At 45.2% G+C, this 19,626-nt stretch overlaps 1 protein-coding gene across 1 annotated transcript; it reads left to right on the plus strand.

Annotated features, from left to right (window-relative positions):
- On the plus strand, positions 1–8,546 carry LOC142057914 (guanylyl cyclase-activating protein 1-like). The gene is made up of 4 exons (XM_075094896.1): positions 1–492; positions 3,069–3,218; positions 5,993–6,083; positions 7,590–8,546. Exons 1-4 carry the CDS (start codon positions 295–297, stop codon positions 7,715–7,717), a joined length of 567 nt encoding a protein of 188 aa, XP_074950997.1. The 5' UTR covers positions 1–294; the 3' UTR covers positions 7,718–8,546.
- The last annotated feature ends 11,080 nt before the right edge of the window (positions 8,547–19,626 follow it).

The following is a 19,626-nucleotide window of genomic DNA, read 5'->3' on the forward strand; positions in this document are numbered from 1 at the left end:
AGTGTCTGATTAACCTTCTCATGCTTTCTGATTTGGCTCCTGAAATAGCAGTGATTTGCTAGATTATCTTGCACCTCCTTTCCATTCCAAGACAACTGTTTGTATCATTGAAACTTTCAGGTTTGTAAATAGGCCTCTAAGCAGATTAACATTCATAATTGGCTTGTGGAAAATTAGATCTGTCACTTAACTGACTAATGTCGAACGTGGACGGGAGCAGACAGGCAGTGCTGTGAGAGCAACAGGAGGAAGAGGATCATTCCTGTAGCATTGTTCTTCTGAACACGCATACATATGGGGAACAATAGTAGCTCCACGGTGGATGATCTGCAGGCTGTTGAAATCCACCACTGGTACAAAAAGTTCATGACGGAGTGTCCTTCTGGACAGCTGACGGAGCACGAGTTTAAACAGTTCTTCGGGCTTCGAGGGCTGGATCCAGAAGCCAATGAGTACATTGAGCAGATGTTCCGCACATTTGATATGAACAAGGTGAGTTGTCCAGTGGGGAGATTAACTGCCTCATACTGCCTAAAAGCAAACCAACTCCTGTGCTTTTACAGTCCTTGGTTTTCTCTTACAAACATTGGTATGGAAAGCTGCTGAGGGTCGCTAATGTAAAGTAGCTAAATGCAAGGAACAAATTAATGTGCAGAGATAATGACATAGATAACCATAGGTCATAACACCTTATTATCTAACTACCTTGTACAAGTTAATCTTTGAATTTTGAGAGTTCCTTATGGTGTTTTAAACGACATGGCCTTGTTTCACTAGCAAATTACTAATGAAAGGAGATTTCATTATTATTCTTACTCTTATATGTTCTTCTTATTATTTTCAGAAATATATCTGTATTAAATAGTAGAGACTACAGGAATCAAACACAATAGAAATCATTGTAACATTCACAGAGGAAGTAAGCTCCAGGTATTTGGCAGCTGAAATTAATACTGCAGGAGCAGACAATCTGTGTGGCTGTCCTCAGCGTTAGGAGGTATAGCATATAGCAGTAGCTGGGAGGTCAATAGTATTCCTCACTGTGACAGGCAACCACTGGCTGTCTCTAAGGTAAGAAACAGTAGCCCTCATAATTTCTTTAAGCGTGCGATGCCCCTCACCTTTGCCTGTTTTTTATCCATATATACTTAAGCCTATGCTTACAGGCTTTGCTCTCTGCTCTGAGGTTCTGAAATGGCTGGAGCAAATGTCTGTGAGTCAGGAAGGAACTAGTCACAGAGATATGTGAAACAGGTGGGAAATCACAGGGTCAGTTTTGAGAAGGAAAGCCTAAGGACTGAGCAAAGAACATTGTTTTGGACATGGGAGAAGGCATAAGAAGTTAAGGACTGCTAAGGAATATTACAAAATTCTTAAAGGTAAGAGAGGAGCAGCCAGGCTCCATTAGGGTAGCTGAGGGCTTGTGGTGGATGTAATGACTGGAAATGGTTGCAAATCTCAAAGAATAACTTTTCTCATCCTAAAGGTCTCTGTGCCCAGGATGATGATAGTGATGAGAAGCAGTTTTGTAAATTAAATGAATACATTTGCAGTTCTTGCACAAGACTTTCCTTTACCTCTGGCATTTCTTGGGATTTTTAAGGACTTTAAAATTTCTCAAGGATGTTACACATTCCAAAGTTCTCCTGTGAGCCCCATGTTATGCTTTAAACAATGTTTTAAGAAGACTCTCAAATACAAATTTGGTAATACAAAGATGAAAAGCTATCTTCTAAATAAAGTGATAGTGATCTAAAGGGGAATGAAGTAAGAGTGTGGCAACTAATGGAGATGGACCTATGTCAGTTAATCTTAGCCTGTTAATAGTTAGCCACTTAATCTAAGCTCTTTTTATAAGCAAGGGCAAGGAACAAGAGCACCCAAAGGAAGAGCCACCCTGTAATAATAGACACATTGATGATGGATGGAATCATCTGCCCTCTGGACCTTCAGATTTGGAGAACCCTGCTGAGGACAAAGAGGATAAATTTTTAATTGAGTTATTTTAAAAATTGCAATCATGCCCTCCTTCCCACCTTTACAGCTGGTTATCTTTGTTTTCTGTGTCTTTGCTCAATGAAGTTATGAAAAACTCACATAAGGGGAGTACTACAATGATCGTGAATGAATATTTTAAAATGTTGTGAACCTTGCTGTAAAACAGTAGTGCTCCGCTAGTCCACCTACATTCACCTTTTACATATATTTATTTACATCCATTCCAGGAAGGCATCTGACTTTGATTAAATACCTCAGTAAATCAAAGTTTCATATCCTTTTTCCTCTGTAATTTGTTGAAGTAGTTATTCAGAATCTTTGACAAAGATATGCACTTTATTTGTTAGGTTTTTTTAACTACTTCAAATTTTAGACAGTGTCAAATCTAGGGATTATGAACTCTGCTGTCTGGCATTTTTCCTGCAAAGGAAATGAGCTTTTTGAGTTTCTTTGCAGATTCAAGAAATGAAATGTTTAAACACCTAAATACAGAAAAATTATTCCAGCTCTCAAATCATGTTCTATGTATTTTAGAAAATGCCTTCCATCACTTTTTTTTTTTTTCAGAGAATGGAGAAGAGATCTATGGCTTACTGAAATAGCAGAAGTTTCCCACAAAGACAAAGTAGGCTAGTTCAGAAAACCTAAGGTACAAGTACCTTCCACTTTTCTTGCAGCCAGGGTTCTGGATCAATTTTCTCTCCCAGCAGGCATAGGTAGTCAGCTCTGGTGGACAGAAAGCGGTTTGTTCACACTGGCCATGAGGAGTGACAGGTTCCATATCTGCAGATGGCAAGCACAGAGTAACCTTGACATGTAATAGAACATAACTTTAGGAATTCAGGTATTTAGAAGACCTTAAACATGGCCAGAGAAATAGCATGCACATGCATGTGCATGCACGTGTGTGTGCGTATGCACCGAAGCTTTTTCTTAAGTCAAAGTCTCTGTGCCATTTGTTTTTCTTTCTCTTTTAGCTGTGAATCTAAACACAAATAAGGTAAAACAGCTCCAGAGCCATAACTCCAACAGTTTGTTCCTGTCACAATTTGGTTTTTGTTTTCCCACAGGATGGGTATATTGACTTCATGGAATATGTGGCTGCCCTCAGCCTCGTTCTCCGTGGGAAGATGGAGCAGAAATTACGGTGGTATTTCAAACTCTATGATGTAGATGGCAACGGCTGCATTGATCGACATGAATTGCTCAACATCATTAAGGTGAGTCTCCAGCGGTCTCTGTTCTTTCCTCTTTCCTTAAAGACCAATTCCACCACACAAGTAAGACTTTCGCTGTTCCCCATATGGATGATCATGGATGAGACCTTCTTTAACAGCCTTCTTTCTTTTAGCAGAATTCCCCGCAATCTCATAGTCCAGTAAACACACTTGACAGACTCTTCTTTACCACCACAGCATATGTTACAGCGTAGCTAACTCCACAGAATTTTTTTAGCTGCCTCGGACCTAAATGCGCTTTCCAAGATTTCAGATTCCATGACTGTCAGTTGCGGTCTTTGCAATGTGTCCTTCATATGTCCTTTTCCCCAAGTGAATAGTAATTGGAGAGTTACTCCCAGTTCACTTTTTATAACCAGCTCCTAAATGTCAATGTAATAAAACATTTCTGACTCTGCCAAATAGTTTGATGAAGAATGACTGTCAATGGAAAAAAAAACTATGCAAATAGCTATTGTGGAAAGCGATGGAATTACAGGCATAAACATAACCTTATGAAGATCTCAGAATTAATTTTGCTGGAAGTTAAGAATATTCTGTAGAGTCTGGGAAAACAGAAAGATGCAGGAAAGATTCAATGACCATAAATAATTTACATTTCTGAATAAGAAAGGTCAGAAAATGGATTTGATAAAGATTTGAAGCCTGAGCTGTCCACAAATAAAAAAACCTAATAAGATATTAGTACTACCTTTTCATCTGGATATGAATTTTAGGGCTGGGCATTGAAGAGAACAAACCAAATCAATAACTGTAATAATATACAGCCTTCTACTAATAACTTGCAATAGAAATACTCAGACGTCACAGTGAAGCAACAGATAGTAATTGTTTAACACAGAGCTCTTGACTGTTCGGTGGATAAGGATTTTGTTGAATGGTCGCATCCAGAGGGTCGTGGTCAATGGCTCAATGTCCAGATGGAGACTGGTGATGAGTAGTTTCCCTCAGGGATCTGTACTGGGAACAGTGCGGTTTAATATCTTCATCAATGACGTAGACAGTGGGATCGAGTGCACCCTCAGCAAGTTAGCAGGAGCCACCAAGCTGAGCGGTGCAGTTGACACACCAGAAGGATGGGATGACATCCAGAGAGACCTGGACAAGCTGGAGAGGTGGACCTGTGAGAACCTCATGAGGTTCAACAAGGCCAAGTGCAAGGTCCTGCATCTGGGTCAGGGCACCCCCGATATCAATACAGGCTGGGGATGAAAAGATTGGGAGCAGCCCTGCAGAGAAGGATTTGGGGGTACTGGTGAATGAAAACCTGGACATGAGCCAACAATGTGCTCTCACAGCCCAGAAAGCCAACCGTATCCTGGGCTGCATCAAAAGAAATGTCACCAGGAGGTCAAGGGAGGTGATTTTGCCCCTCTACTCCACTGTGGTGAGGTCCCACCTGCAGCACTGCGTCCAGCTCTGGAGCCCTCAGCACAAGAAAGACATGGACCCATTGGAACGGGTCCAGAGGAGGGCACAAAAATTATCCGAGGGCCGGAGCACCTCTCCTGTGAACACAGGCTGAGAGAGTTGGGGTTGTTCTGCCTGGAGAAGAGAAGGCTGCGGGGAGACCTTATTGCGGCCTTTCAGTACTTAAAGGAGGACTCTAGGAAGGATCGGGGCAATCTCTTTAGCAAGGCCTGTTGTGACAGGACAAGGGGTGATGGTTGTAAACTAAAGGAGGGTAGGTTTAGACTGGATACAAGGAAAAAAACTTTTTACTATGAGGGTGGCGAAACACTGGAACACGTTGCCTAGAGAGGTGGTAGATGCCCCATTCCTAGAAACATTCAAGGTTAGGTTGGATGGGGCTCTGAGCAACCTGATCTAGTTGAAGATGTCCCTGCTCACTGCAGGGGGGTTGAACTAGATGACCTCTAAAGACCCCTTCCAACCCAAACCATTCTATGATTCTATGAAAAACAAATGCTGTGGGCAATAATTGGTGGCAACCAATTTACTGCCCTTTGAATTTTGTGGGTGAAGTTCAGTATCTTTTTGGCAGTCTTAGGAAGTTGCTGAGGTGATAATTAGTTTTAGTAAAATGGCATGTGAAAAAGAATGAAGAAACTTACCAAATATCAGAAGATAAGAACTAGAAAATGAATACTCTTAGAATCAATATGAAGGCTCTGCAATCATATATTTCATGGGCATCCTTAAACAAAGGAAACAATTAGGCACGGAAGGAAAAGAGAACCCTGCACTATATGGTTATGAATAAGGTGAATTGTAGTAAGCAGTAGTGAATAATACTTAAACTTTCTCAAGCTGAAAATGAAATTCCAGTGAGCTTTAGGGAGAAGCAGGACACACAGGAAGCTGTATATAAATGGAAATAGGGAAATCAAGAATAGAAATAAATGACCACGGCATATAACAAAGGAATTTCATTTTATCAAATGAGATATGGATCAAATGAGAGTGGATCAATCAAATGAGAGTGGATCAATCAGGTGGATCCTGACTCTACCATTTCTGCAGTGCTTGGCCTCTACCTAAGCAGATTTAGGGTGATCCTCTTGGTTTCACTGCTCATTCCATGCTCCAGAACCATGCTCCCTTTGCACCCTTCAGTGCCAGCTGTAAGGCCTGATGATTTCTGCTGTGTTTTCCTATGATGCTGGTTCATTTTTATGGGGAAGGTACTAGGTGTGACTGTCTTGTTCTGAATCTACACTGACAGGCTGCAGTGGAATCAGTCTATCATTTTGGGAACCATTAGGTAGCTTGCTATTCTTGGTCTTTTATTTTAGGCTATTCGAGCTATTAATGGTGGTAACCATGAAACTAGTGCAGAAGAGTTCACCAACCGAGTCTTCAGCAAAATTGATGTGAACGGAGATGGTAAGATTCCTGCCTTTTTTGTCCGTCGTGCATCATGCATAATCAGTATGACAGGTTTTGTTCCCTATACTAAGTCTCATTTGTGTTCTATCCGCATGAGTTTGGTAGTTGGGTTTTGGAGTGGGGTGGGGTTTTTCTGCCTTTTTGTATGTTGCTGTGTAGCTTATGTCAGAGCTGGAAGCAGGAAATACTAACAGACGGCCCCATCTGCTCCTAAATATTTCAGCAGCAGGGAAAGGAAGAACTGGAATTTAGTGTTGAAGTTCAGAGTTTCTTCACTAGGGCTGCTACAGGCAGTACAGCAAGCACTATGAAGTACAGAAGTGCTATGGACTGTTATCTGAAAAGTGGATTTGTCACCTGGTGTGTAGTGAGCCAATAATCACATACTCAGGCGAGACACTGCAAATTTATTTCAGGGTTGTGCAAGCCTGGGTGCTCAGTGGTTTTCCACAAATCAAGCACACCAAAACCGGCTACCTTATCCATATTTATACAATATATTAATACATATTCTACCTAATATATTCATTCTAATCTACATAAGTTTTATAATTGGCACTAAGTCATTCTTCTTGGCTCTACCTCGGTTTCTTCCATGCATGCTTTCCTTTCTTCAGGGATCTTCAGCGATCTTGATGGATGGGGCATACTAACTCCTGTTACATAGAAACAACTTAAAACTATTTTCTCTTAGCAACTCTCACTCATTTTTATTCCAAAAAGAAACACTTGTCATTAATTAAATGAGTGAGCTGATGGCTAAGACATCTCAGCCCTAGCCTTAGATTAACTATTCACAATACTTAATCAAAAAGGAGAGAGTCTATTTTCATGCTAACTTAATCATATACAATAACCCTTAGATTCACGCTAAGCAACACTCCTTAGATTCATGCTAACACTTCTTGTATCCAAGGGGGGGTTGTCCTCTGCCAGGACCAGTCAGTCAAAAGCTGGTCAATGCCACTGTAGTCACTGTATGTCCCTGAGAGATATTTTTCTTTGCTAATTCATGTGCTCATTACCTTCTGACATGCTCTTTTGTTATTCCAGAGGAACTCTGCCAAGCTGCTTCCTTGCACAAGGGCTTTTTGACCTTGGTCAGAAAACCTGTTCCTGCCTGTCACAGCTTTCTTCTGTCACTTCTTTTAAACATGAAAACCAGCAAATATGGGGCAGGTTAGGAGTATGACAGGTTAGGCCAAAAAGGAGGCGGCTAATCCAGTCTTATTTGTAGGAAGCTATGATCCTTCCCCTTAGGTATACACTTCCTCTATTCTTTCTTATGACCCTTTCCCTTGTGTGGGGAAAAAAAAGAAAGCTGGAGTTGCCTGGATATTGGGGAAGTTTCATATAACCTTAAAAAGACTCTTTCAGGCCTCTTGGTGCTTTAGAACAGTGCATGTGTAGTAAGTGGTCTCTAAAGTTAGATTATTGTGCTCCTTTTCCTGTTCAAATGTGGACTGGCATGATTCTGATGCCTTCTGTCTGTGTCTGCCACAGGTGAACTTTCTCTGGATGAATTTGTGGAGGGAGCAAAGAAAGACGAGGAGTTCATGGAGGTTATGATGAAAAGTTTGGACCTGTCACACATTGTGGCCATGATCAACAACCGTCGGCATAGTGTATAAATCAAGCTGGGGAAAATGCTGTGCCAATAGACAGAAGGGTGTACACACCAGAAAGGAGAGACAGCATTTTTTAAAACAAACAAAATTTCCATAGACACACATATGGAAGTAGGAACAGAAAGACACTGCTATATTTGTGTATCTGAGTGCATGTTCCTGTGCAAATATTGAAGCTGAGCCACATACATGCAGGGCAGGTTCAGAAAAACTGGATCTGGGTGGTAGTATTTGACTTGACTTTCTAAAATTTAAAGGCCAAGTTTCAGGGCACAAATTTCCTCCTTATTCTGTGTCCCAGATTGTCACTTTGCAGTGGACTAAAAATAACACTAAGTTTGTGAAGAGCACTAGCTCTTCACATGATGATGGAGAGTGGAGAATTTCTGACGTGTATAAAGGAAGAGCTTCAAACTGTTATCAATGTAGAGAATTGGCAAAAGAATGTAATTTCCACTGTTCTTGTCATAGTATTAGATCAGAAACACCAGCATGTTTCCCAGTACCAGATGTGCTTGGATTTGGTAGTCTCTACAGAAGTAGTTTTATTCATAAGATCTCAGGAGCTGAAAGAAAAATCAGTCTTTAAGGCTGATAGTGATAAATCTGTTCCCAGCAGCACTGTCAGTAATGCTGCTGTTTGCAGCTTTCTGTGACCAAAGAACTCGTTACCAACCAAGTCAACAGTTTAGGAGCAGCTTCTGTAACCAGAGGAAATATGCTACTCAGTTTCCCAAAGCAGAGGAATTACCTGAGAGATCGAATCTTTTTTTACACTCGTTGTCCTACTACTCTCATACAACTGGATAAATGAAGTATGTGAAGATGATCCTGATATTGTTGCTTCGCACATCCTTTATTGGTCTTTCTTATTATTCTTGGGGAGAAAAACCTAAGAAGCAAACCAAACAACTCCGCAAGGTGACTTGTGAATTCTGCTGTTCATGTGAATACTGGAGTGAAGTTGATACTCTAGATCAGTGCTGCCACAAATGATTGTGTTTTTGTACGTGACGGGAAGAGTGACGCAGCATGGATGGAGACTGAGCAAACTGTGTCTTGTTCACTACCATTAGGTAAGGTCACAATCATAAGCTCCTTTGAATCTGGAAAGAGAACCAGAAAGTAAGATTAATGCAGGAAAAGTTCGGCTGAGTGCCTATGCCATAGTTGGGCACACGTTTCCTGTGCAGAAGGAAGAACTTGCAGACCTGTAACAAGAAGACTTTAGAGTGGACTTAATCTTGCTTATATTTAAGCTTCTGTGATGTACGTATGTATACTAAACAAAGTGTCTAGGCTTTCATCTAAGACAAGGGAGATTTAGTCAATATTGTCACAGGAGCTTGAAAGAGTGAGTGATCACGTTTAGCATAGGTGCCAGCATTTTGCCCGGCAGTCTCATACTCCAGGTCCCACTGGCATGTACACGTCTGCAGTCTTCGCACTTCTGAGAGGAATCACAACCTGGGCGTTGGCAAACATTCCTCATTTCTCCAGAGGATTATTATGAGCATACGCTGTTGGACTCTGCTGTCCCTTTGGACTGAGGAAGGCAGAGTGTTTTTTTCCAAGACCTCTCTTGAACCTGTCCTGTACTTGGTACAAATCCTCAGTCTCCTGCAGTTTTTTGGCTAAATTACATGTAAAACTGCATTTTTGTTATGATCTGACATACAGAAACGCCCCTATTTTTAGTTCTTAGGAAAGTAAAGACTTTATAAGTGCAGCTGATGTATTAAAGAAATCACCAAGAAGTTGTAGCTGCCAGCAGTGTTGCAGCAAGCTGCTGTACTCACTGTACAGAATCTTCTTGATGTACATAAAGAAGGGCATGTATGCAGTACATTCTCAATAATTTGTATTTGAATATTTGTAAGTGGAGTTTAATTTTTTTTTTAATAGATGTTATAGAAAACTGGTTCTTCCTTAGCTGTCATTGCTGATGATGCTGGAACATATCCCAGCTAAGATGTAGTTATGACATTTGTAATAGACAAAAAAACCTGCATCATGCTATCACTACACTAAATTGCAGACATATGTTTTGTTCTTAATGTTTCTGTTCTTCTGTTACTGAATGATTTCAGTTTTTTTGCTCTGAAGCTAGCATGTTCTTTGAGAGACCAGACTGGCAGTATGTGCCTTTGTCAGAAGCTATGGGAAGGGAGACTGGGGAGGGGGAGAGGAAGTCTCTGTAGAGGGGAGAAATAATTGTTTTCTGACCTACTTGGCTTTATTTGAACAGTTATGATTAAAAAAATTTACAATAAACATATCTTGGAACTGTTCCCTTTGATAGAAGAAAAGAAGAATTGGGAGGAGGCGGATAGAATCTAGAGCTATGTTTGGCTTCACCACATCAGGGTTTTCAAATATCTCCAAGGACAGGAACTCCACTTCTCTGAGTTAGGGTGAGGGTTTGGAGTGAGGGGTTTAGAATTAGGGAATATGTTTAGGATGTTAATTGTTGAAGTTATCATATGGGATTGGGTCAAGGGGTAGGTTCAGGCTGGGGTTAGAATTAAGGGTTTGGGTTTGCACTTGGGCTCAGGTTTGGGATTTGGGATTGGGTTAATGTTTGTAGTTTAAGGGTTAGGAGTTAAAGTTCAGATTAAGGTTTAGGGCTTCATGGGTTAGGGCTTCATGTATCTGGAGACAGAGCGGGCTCTGGAAGCTGTTTGCTGGAGCTGTCCCAGCAATGTCTGGGACTGCAGAGTCATACCATGGAGCTGGTAGTGCTGGAGCAGTTCCTGAACATCCTGTCCCAGGAGGTGCAGTGCTGGGTGTGGCAATGAGACCTCCACCAAAGCTGTGGCCCTGGCCAAGGGATAGATTCTGGCATGTAGGAGCTGCAGATGGGCAGATATTTATGTGGTAAAGGTGGAGGATGAGGCGTACTGCACTTGTCATGGTTTGGGGACTTGCCCTGGGATTGTGGGTGTGTGGCATGAGGGTATGTCCCATGAGCCTTTGAAATCCTTTTGCCTGTGTCCTCTTCCTCAGGCCACCGCGTGGATGATGGTGGAAGGACCCAGCATGGAGATGTCACATCCTCAAGGATCATTTAAAAACCCTGCCTAACACATACCCTCAGGACACAGTGGAAGTAGGCTTAAAAAATGCCTTCCAATCAAAATATAGACCTTCAGCTCAGATTTCTCCTCCCTAACTCTGAGCATTGAACAAATTTCCTCTTATCCTGGTCAGAAGAGTTCCTCCACTAGCAGGGATGGGCTGGGAGAAGGCACCTGGGAAACTTCCTGACTAGACAGGAAGCAGGGATGAATGCAGCTACCAAAATATCAGGGACCTTCATTAGCTATGTGATCATCCTCTATCTCTCCTACAGACTTGGAGGGGGTCTCTCCCTGATGGTCACTACAATGTGCTGCCCTCAGAGTCCAGCGGGCAACTGCCCTGTCCTGCCACCACAAAGAAGGATGCTCTTAAGGAGATTGGACTCCACCTCCTTCTTTCAGAGATCCCTTGTGACACAGAGAAGAGAGGATTAACAAGATGTGTGTTAAGAGACCAGCCAAGCTTGTTGCCTACCCCTTTCTCTTCTGCAGATAAAGCCCAGGCCCTGTGTGATCTTGGTGTTGATGGGTAGGTAAACAAGGGAAGATCAGGCTGAACACAGCTGGGAAGTGCCCTCTCTCCGTATCCTGTTGTCGTGTCCCAACCTGAGAGGAGGAGGGAGAGTGACCAAGGTTCTAATGATCCCCTTGGACTAAATTAAGGTGAAATGACACCAAACAATCAATGAAACATTTTATTTCAATGCAGAAGTAACTTGAAGGTAAAAAGACAACTTGAACTTGAAAACATGGAAAAGTGTTGACGGAGGGGGTTCTTATTAAGAATACTTGTAAAAGAAGAGGAAAAGAAAGGAGGGGGAGAGAGAGAAAAAGAGGAAGGGGAAGGGGGAAAATAGGGAGATATCACCACCCTTAGATGCAGTGCCAATGACGACAGACATGATGATCCTCTGGTGGTGAGCGTGCCCCAGTCTCTCTTGTAGTGTCTTTTATAGTCTAAGTCCCGCCTTCAGTTATGCCGCCTGTGAGCTTATATGGTTCTTTCTCCAGAAGTTTCATGAGCTTCTGTGCAGGTGCCATTGTGAGGGGTGGTTGTGAGGGATCTTTCAGACAGTCATAAGCCCCTTCCTCAAATAAACTTTGTATGACCTCTGCAAGTTGCTATCTGAGGCACAGCAGAACCTGGGACTGCACATCCTCGAACATGCTCCTCACCCCTCCCCCCCGCCCTGCCCTGCGTCTGTCAATTTGTTGCCTGCAGCTTGCTATGTCCCACTTTACAACATCTGAGACATTAACTCTTTCAGTCCCTCACACCTGTATTCAGAGAAGGTGCCTGAATCAGGACCCTGCCCAACAGCAGGATACAGTCAGGGAGTAGTAAACCAGAGGGCCCACCAATCCCACCTGGGAGTCAAACTACTCACAAGCGTTTTCTCCATGCAGGAACAAGAGTAAGACAAAAAGGTCACAGGTGGCCGCAAAGGCTGGTCACCCCCTCATTGCTGTGCTGACCCTTGAGCTGTGGCTGGGTCCTCCTGCTCCCATTCTTTGGCCAAGTTGAACCATTACTCCAGCGTCAGAGAGAAAACAGATCTGTCTCATAATGGGCAACTTTCCCTGACTTTCCCTCTCTATGGAGTTCAGGATCCTGCTGAGCATGCTGAAGGTCAGTACTAAGACAGGGGTTCTAGATTTTAGAAGAGCAACTTTCAGCTCACTCAGAGTCAGCTGGAAGGGATTCCATGGGATGCTTCCACGGAAGATAAAGGAGCTAGTGAGTGCTGTGAGTTCTTCAAGAACTCTCTTGGAAGCATAAAACCAGTTTATCCCCTACAAAGGAAAGGGAAGTAAGCAGAGCAAGAGGCTCCCTTGGCTCAACCATGAACTCTTGAGTCTACTCAAATCCAAAAGAGAAGCATACCAGAGATGGAGAAGTGGAGGATTATCCACTGAATGCTACAAGGGCATTGCCAGAGTGTGCAGAGATGCCGTTAGAAAAGCAAAAGCCCAGCTTGAATTGAAACTGGCCATAGATGTCACAAATAACAAGAAAAGGTTCTTCAGGTACGTAAACCACAAGCAGAAACAGAAGAAAAACATAGGCCCACTGTTAAACAGAAAAGGACAGTCAGTCACCTCTGCTGAAAAGGCAGAGGTTCTCAACACTGTCTTCATCTCTGTCTTTACCAGAACTGTTGGGTCCCAGGCTTTAGGAACGGAATTTCTGATTGATCCAAACATAGACTCAACATCAGTGAAGGAAGAGTTAGTATGTGAATTATTACAGGAGCTTGATCCCTACAAATCAATGGGCCCTGACGCCATCCACCCGAGGGTGTTGAGAGAGCTGGCTGACTTCATTGTGAGGCCACTCTCCATAATCTTCAAGAAGTTGTGGAGAACGGGGGATGTCCCAGAGGACTGGAGGAAGGCAAATGTTACCCCTATCTACAAGAAAGGCTCGAGGGAGGATCTGGGTAACTATAGGCCCATCAGCCTTACTTCAATCCCTGGGAAAGTTATGGAATGAATCCTCCTGGGGGCCATCACAAGTCAAATGAAGCACGTGACTGGGAAAAGCCAACATGGCTTCACTAAGGGCAGATCGTGCTTGACAAACCTGGTGGCCTGCTATGACAAAGTGACTTGCCTGGTTGACACGGGGCGGGTAGTGGACATTGTCTACCTGGACTTCTCCAAGGCTTTTGATATTGTTCCCCATGGCGTCCTCCTGGAGAAATCAATGCGTCATGGCCTAGAGAAGTGGTCTGTGCAGTGGGTGGGAAACTGGCTGACAGGCCGTACCCAAAGGGTGGTGGTAAATAGCTCCTTCTCAAACTGGCAACCTGTCACTAGTGGAGTTCCCCAGGGATCAATATTGGGCCCAGTGTTATTCAACATCTTCATAAGTGATCTGGATAGCGGGATCAAGTGTAGCCTGATGAAGTCTGCTGATGACACCAAATTGAGTGGGGAAGCAGACACTCCAGAAGGGAGACCTGCTCTGCAGGAAGATCTGGATAGGCAGGAAGAGTGGGCTAACAAGAACTTTACGAAGTTCAACAAGGACAAGTGTAAGGCCTTTCACCTGGGAGAACATAAACTGGGAGTGCAGCACAGACTGGGATCCACCTGGCTGGAGAGCAGCTCTGTGGACAGGGACCTGGGGGTCCTGGTGGACAGAAAGCTCAATATGAGCAAACCGTGTGCCGCTGCAGCCAAGAAGGCCAACAGGATGCTGGGCTGCATCAAAAAGGGCATCGCCAGCAGGGAGAAAGAAGTATTACCCCACTCTACTCAGTGTTTGTCAGGCCACACCCGGAGTACTGTGTACAGTTCTGGTCCCCGCTATACAAAAAAGATGTGGACAGGCTGGAAGGGGTCCAGAGAATGGCCGCCAAGATGATCAAAGGGTTGGGAAGCTGCCATACAAGGATAGGCTGGGAGAACTAGGTTTTTTCAGCCTTGAGAAAAGAAGGCTTAGAGGGGATCTCGTCACCATGTATCAGTACTTAAGGGGTAGTTACAAAGAAGATGGAGACTCCCTTCTTACAAGGAGTCACATGGAGAGGACAAGGGGGAATGGACACAAGTTGCTCTGGGGGAGATCCTGATTGGCCACCAGAGGGAAATTTTTCACAGTGAGAACAGTCACCATTGGAATAATCTCCCCAGGGAAGTGGTTGACTCCACCGCATTGGACACTTTTAAGATTCAGCTGGACAGGGTACTGGGCCATCTTGTCTAGACTGCGCTCTTCCTAGAAAGGTTGGACAAGATGATCCCTGAGGTCCCTTTCAACCTGTGATTCTGTGATTCTCACCTCATTGATTACACCTTCCCTAAGAGCCACCATGCAGATCTAGATTCCCCCATGTATGCCTCTGTGCAGGATGGCAGACCCTGCTGTGCATGAATGCCCAGTGCCTGCAGCAGGTCCCTCCCCCTGCGGCCATTTCTGTCCTACTGACAGTAGCGATGGAGAGAGGTTTGTTCAGCAGTCACCACTTTGCTAAGGCTCCCACCACTGGCAAAGATGTCTGCCTGCCCACCAACATCCCAAATGTCTCCCCATCCTGTGCAGAGTCTCACTAAAGATTGTAGGACCTCAGCAGCTGACGGCTGTAGGCCCTCCACTTAGATCTGATTTGGCTGCTCACAGAAGGTCAGGCACCCTCACAGATGCTTCCCCAAACCCACTGGGCTGACTCCACAGCCCAGGTCCTCCCACAAACACTTCACCCTTCATCAAGAAGGTGTTTCCTCTGCAGGAATGTCCTTGCTCAAGGCTTAACCCAAGCTGTTCTCTCAGACCTCACTGGAGCCTCTTGGGTTTCCCTCCTCCAGTGCCTATTTCTTTGCTTTCCTTGAAGGCAGCTGTGGCCTGACACTCCCTTCCTCCAGCTCAACCATTTACTTCAGCCAACTGCACAGTCATACTAGCAAGGATTTGCCAAAGCTCTGCCGTGGGCTTTCTTGCAGGCCTGTACCTTGGTATGGGCAGTCACATCAACATCCCCATCACTCACCGCATGCAGCATGACCATTCAAACTGCCACTTTGCTGACAGCTTCAGCTGTGGAGAAGGCCTAGCTGATACATCAGGCTCTTGGGGATATTCCGACCTTGTTGAACTGACACTGGTGTTGGTAAGGGTATGCGGAAGGAGACAGTTTGCTCCTTTAAGGGTATCTGGTCCAGGGCCCTTCTCAATGCAAAAAAAAAAAAAAAAAAAAAAAAAAAGTGGGGGGGGAAGGAAAGGAAGAAGACATAGACAAGAACATACAAGGACACCAACCTGACCACCAAACCTGGTCAGTCACACTAACTGATGAAGGCATGTGAGAGGGCGAGAATGTTTGCTCCAGCAAGCTTAGCTGATCAGGGACCCTGTCAGCTGGGAAACTAAGGGGAAAAGCAGGAAGCCAGAAACAAAATATACAGACATACAGACCTGACAAAACAAACAGGGAGACAATGATAAGAAACAAACCTCACCTGTCACACTAACCAATGAGCTATCAAGAAACTACAGAGGCCGCTTTGAAACGTGGACTTCGCGAACCGGAAAAAAACCCGGCGACCAGACTGGCAGGGGTGCGGTCAGCCATGCTGGCCCGCGTGGCATGCCGGGAGCTGTAGTCTCTCGCACGGGGCCTCCAGAGAACCGTGTTGGCCCGCCAGGCGCGCCGGAGGCCGTAGCACTGCTGCCACCCACTGACCAAAGTTGGGTGCTGCAGCTCGGACTTCGCGCCCGCGCAGTTCCCGGGAGTGGGTCCAGCCCCTCCCTCACGCCGTCGGCTCAGGCGCATGCGCCCTGCCCGGAACCAACGTGAGGGCATTCTTCCCCTGTGGATGTCGTTGACAGCATCTGGCTTTGTTTTGTTTTGTTTCTGATTTGCCTTGTTATCATATAAACGTTCATGAAAAGGAAAAAGTCTAATACTTGCGTTTTAGACTAGCTGTCATGGCTGAAGTTGGAGAGACCAGGAAAAGGTAAACCAGCTGAAGAATAAAATTAAGTGGATTGAATTGGAAGCTGTCTCTAACTGCAGACAAGAAACCCTGACTCTCTGGGTGAGGAAGGATTCCTATTAGGAGTCCTCAGCAGACTAGATCATGAAAATATAACCCAGGGGCTGTATATGTAATCAAAAGTATGATAAACCCATGTATTTGTGTGTGTATTGCACCAGTTATCTATGAAGCCTTATGTTGTTAGAGCTATAAGACACCAAGATAGTCCTTGGTGGACTAGTGACCAGAGCTACAGAAGATGGGCGAGAGAGAAAGAGGAAAAGAGAAAAGTGTCTGAATTGTAAAAGTCTCTGGCCAGTGCTGAGAGAGGGAGCTGTGTTGAGTTCTGGGCCCTTGGGTCTCTTCTGAATCCCTGTCCCCCCCGCTCTCCTCATCCCCTACCCCTCCACCTTCCAGCACGCCTCTCTGCCTCTCCCAGCCTCCATCTCTCTACTGCATTGTTCTTCATCCCTACATGTCTCCCTTTGCTTTTCTGTCCCTCTGTCTGGCTCCCTGACCCACTGTCTGACTCGCTGACCATCTCTTTCCCTCTCTGGCATTTTTTCTGCTTCAGATGGCAATAAAGTTCTGCCAGGTCTGACCATGGCACCTCGTTCTAATATGTGTTAAGTCATGGACCATGCACCCCATGCCAAAAATCAAACTGAATGAGTAACAGCTGTATTTCACCTTGGCCTCCGAAGGATGCGCCTTCCTTTGCCAATGGTCAAAACTGAGATCTTCATGCCTTCTCTCTAATGTGGGCTGGCCCTTGGGTACCTGTACTGCCTAACAAAACAGAGAAGATATACTCCTGTACCCTACTCCATCATGCTCTCAGTCTACAAAAAAAAAATGCATGAAAAGAACAGTACTGTCCCCATCACTATATGACAGCAGTAGTTTGCACAGTATACAACTGAGCGATGTGATATCATGCACCCCTGTAACTGGAGAATTTTGCTGCAACGCTGCTTCACATTTCAGCAATGGTGTCCACTACCCTTGGCCACACATATGGGCCTGATTTCCTTGAGGTGCACCCCAAACACCTTTGCTTGTCATCTGGAAAAACTGTGTGAAAAGTAGTTAAGAGTGTCTGGCAATTAAGGTATGTCCTTAAGATGTAAGTGTACCCCACTTATCCCAGATAGTTGGCTTCCTCTTATGCAATTATACAGCTAAAACAAAAACAACCTTGGAGACACTCTGAGAGGGATTAATGTATCCACATAGTCTAGACTCAGACCATTGACCCTCATACCAGATGTCCTTGGGGATGGCCCCACAAACATGAGAGGAAGCTCAATCCTAGCTCCCAAGGTGTCCTGGAACTGAGTGCTCTGCTCCCCTCTGCACTGTGGGAAAAGACCAGTGAGGCTATATGGCCAAAAGAGGAACGTAAACCCGAGGGACTAGAATGTCAAAAGGAGACCTGACTCTACCCACAGGCACAAAAAATCCCAAGAAGCACATAAAAGAAAAGCAGAACGCTAAAAGGCATATAGCATGGTGCCATGTGGCAACTCAGACCATCAGCTGGATGAAATAGACCCATGAGAGGCCCATGAGAGAGGCAGCGCAAGACAGAAAGACACTGAGAAGCCTGAGCTGGGGTACTTACAAAGCCCCACACAGAATAATGGGGGTGGAAGGACAATTTAAAAAAAAAACCCAACAGGTATTGGTGTAATGTTGCAATTCAAAGAGATATAACATAAAGAGCACACAACTAAAGGAACTGGTGCAAAATAGATGATGGAAAAATGAGGACGAGTGCACATAACTGCCGCAGGTGGAACGAGAGCTACCCTCATGAGACAGCAGTGGAAAAACTTCTAAATGGGAGAATGGAAAAGGTTTGCAGGCCCAGAGCCTGGGGGCGGGGGGGTGGGGGTGGGGGGTGAGGTTGGAAGCAGCCACTGGCCTGAGACCATTATAGAATCATAGAATCATAAAGGTTGGAAAAGACCTCTAAGATCATCAAGTCCAACCATCAACCCAACACTACCATGTCTCCTAAACCATGCCCTGAATTGTCACGTCTACATGTTTTTTGAACACCTCCAGGGATGGTGACTCTACCACCCCTCTGGACAGCCTGTTCCAATGCTTGACCACACTTTCAGAAAGACATTTTCCCTAATATCCAATCTAAACCTCCCCTAATGCAACTTGAGGCCATTTCCTCTTGTCCTATCGCTCGTTACTTGGGAGAAGAGACCAACACCCGCTTTGCTGTAGTTGTAGAGAGCGATAAGGTCTCCCCTCGGCCTCCTCTTCTCCAGTCTAAACAACCCCAGTTCCCTCAACCTCTCCTCATAAGACTTGTTCTCCAGACCCTTCACCAGCTTCACTGCCCTTCTCTGGACATGCTCCAGCACGTCAAAGCCCTTCTTGAAGTGAGGGGCCCAAAACTGAACACAGGATTCAAGGTGCGGCCTCACCAGTGCCGAGTACAGGGGCACGATCACTGCCCTGCTCCTGCTGGCCACATTATTGCTGATACAAGCCAGGATGCTGTTGGCCTCCTTGGCCACCTGGCCACACTGCTAGCTCGTGCTCAGCCAGCTGTCAACCAACACCCCCAGGTCCTTTTCCGCCAGGCAGCTTTCCAGCCACTCTTCCCCAAGCCTGTAGCATTGCATGGGGTTGTTGTGACCCAAGTGCAGGACCCGGCACTTGGCCTTGTTGAACCTCACACAATTGACGTCAGCCCATTGATCCCGCCTGTCCAGGTCCCTCTGCAGAGCCTTCCTACCCTCGAGCAGATCAACACTCCCACCCAGTTTGGTGTCATCTGCAGACTTACTGAGGGCGCACTCAATCCCCTCATCCAGATCATTGATAAAGATGTTAAACAAGACTGGCCCCAAAACTGAGTCCTGGGGAACACTGCTGCCAATTGGATTTAACTCCTTTCACCACAACCCTCTGGGCTCAGCCATCCAGCCAGTTTTTTACTGTGCTGGTTTTGGCTGAGAAGGGGTTAATTCTCCTCACTGTGGGGGTCGGCTACCTTTCCAGCTTCCCGCACTCTGCCGCGTGGCGGGGGGGCTGGGAGGGGCAGGGCCATGGTGGGGGCGGCTGACCCCGACTGGCCAATGGCAGGTTCATTCCATACCATGTGACACCATGACCAATATATTGAGGGGGGGGCAGTGGCAGCGCGGAGGCGGCGCGGCACCGGGTCGGCGGGCGGCGAGCGGCTGCGGCACGTGCGGTTTGTTTCGGCGGTTCGTTCTCCCTCTCCCCTCCCCTCCTTTCCCCCTCCCCCGGGGCTTTGCGCCTCTCGTTGTTCTCCTTTACATTGCATTTCTACTGTTGTTTCTTTTAATTTTAATTATTAAA

This window comes from Phalacrocorax aristotelis, chromosome 1, assembly GCF_949628215.1.
Source record: "Phalacrocorax aristotelis chromosome 1, bGulAri2.1, whole genome shotgun sequence".
NCBI classification, from domain to species: domain Eukaryota; kingdom Metazoa; phylum Chordata; class Aves; order Suliformes; family Phalacrocoracidae; genus Phalacrocorax; species Phalacrocorax aristotelis.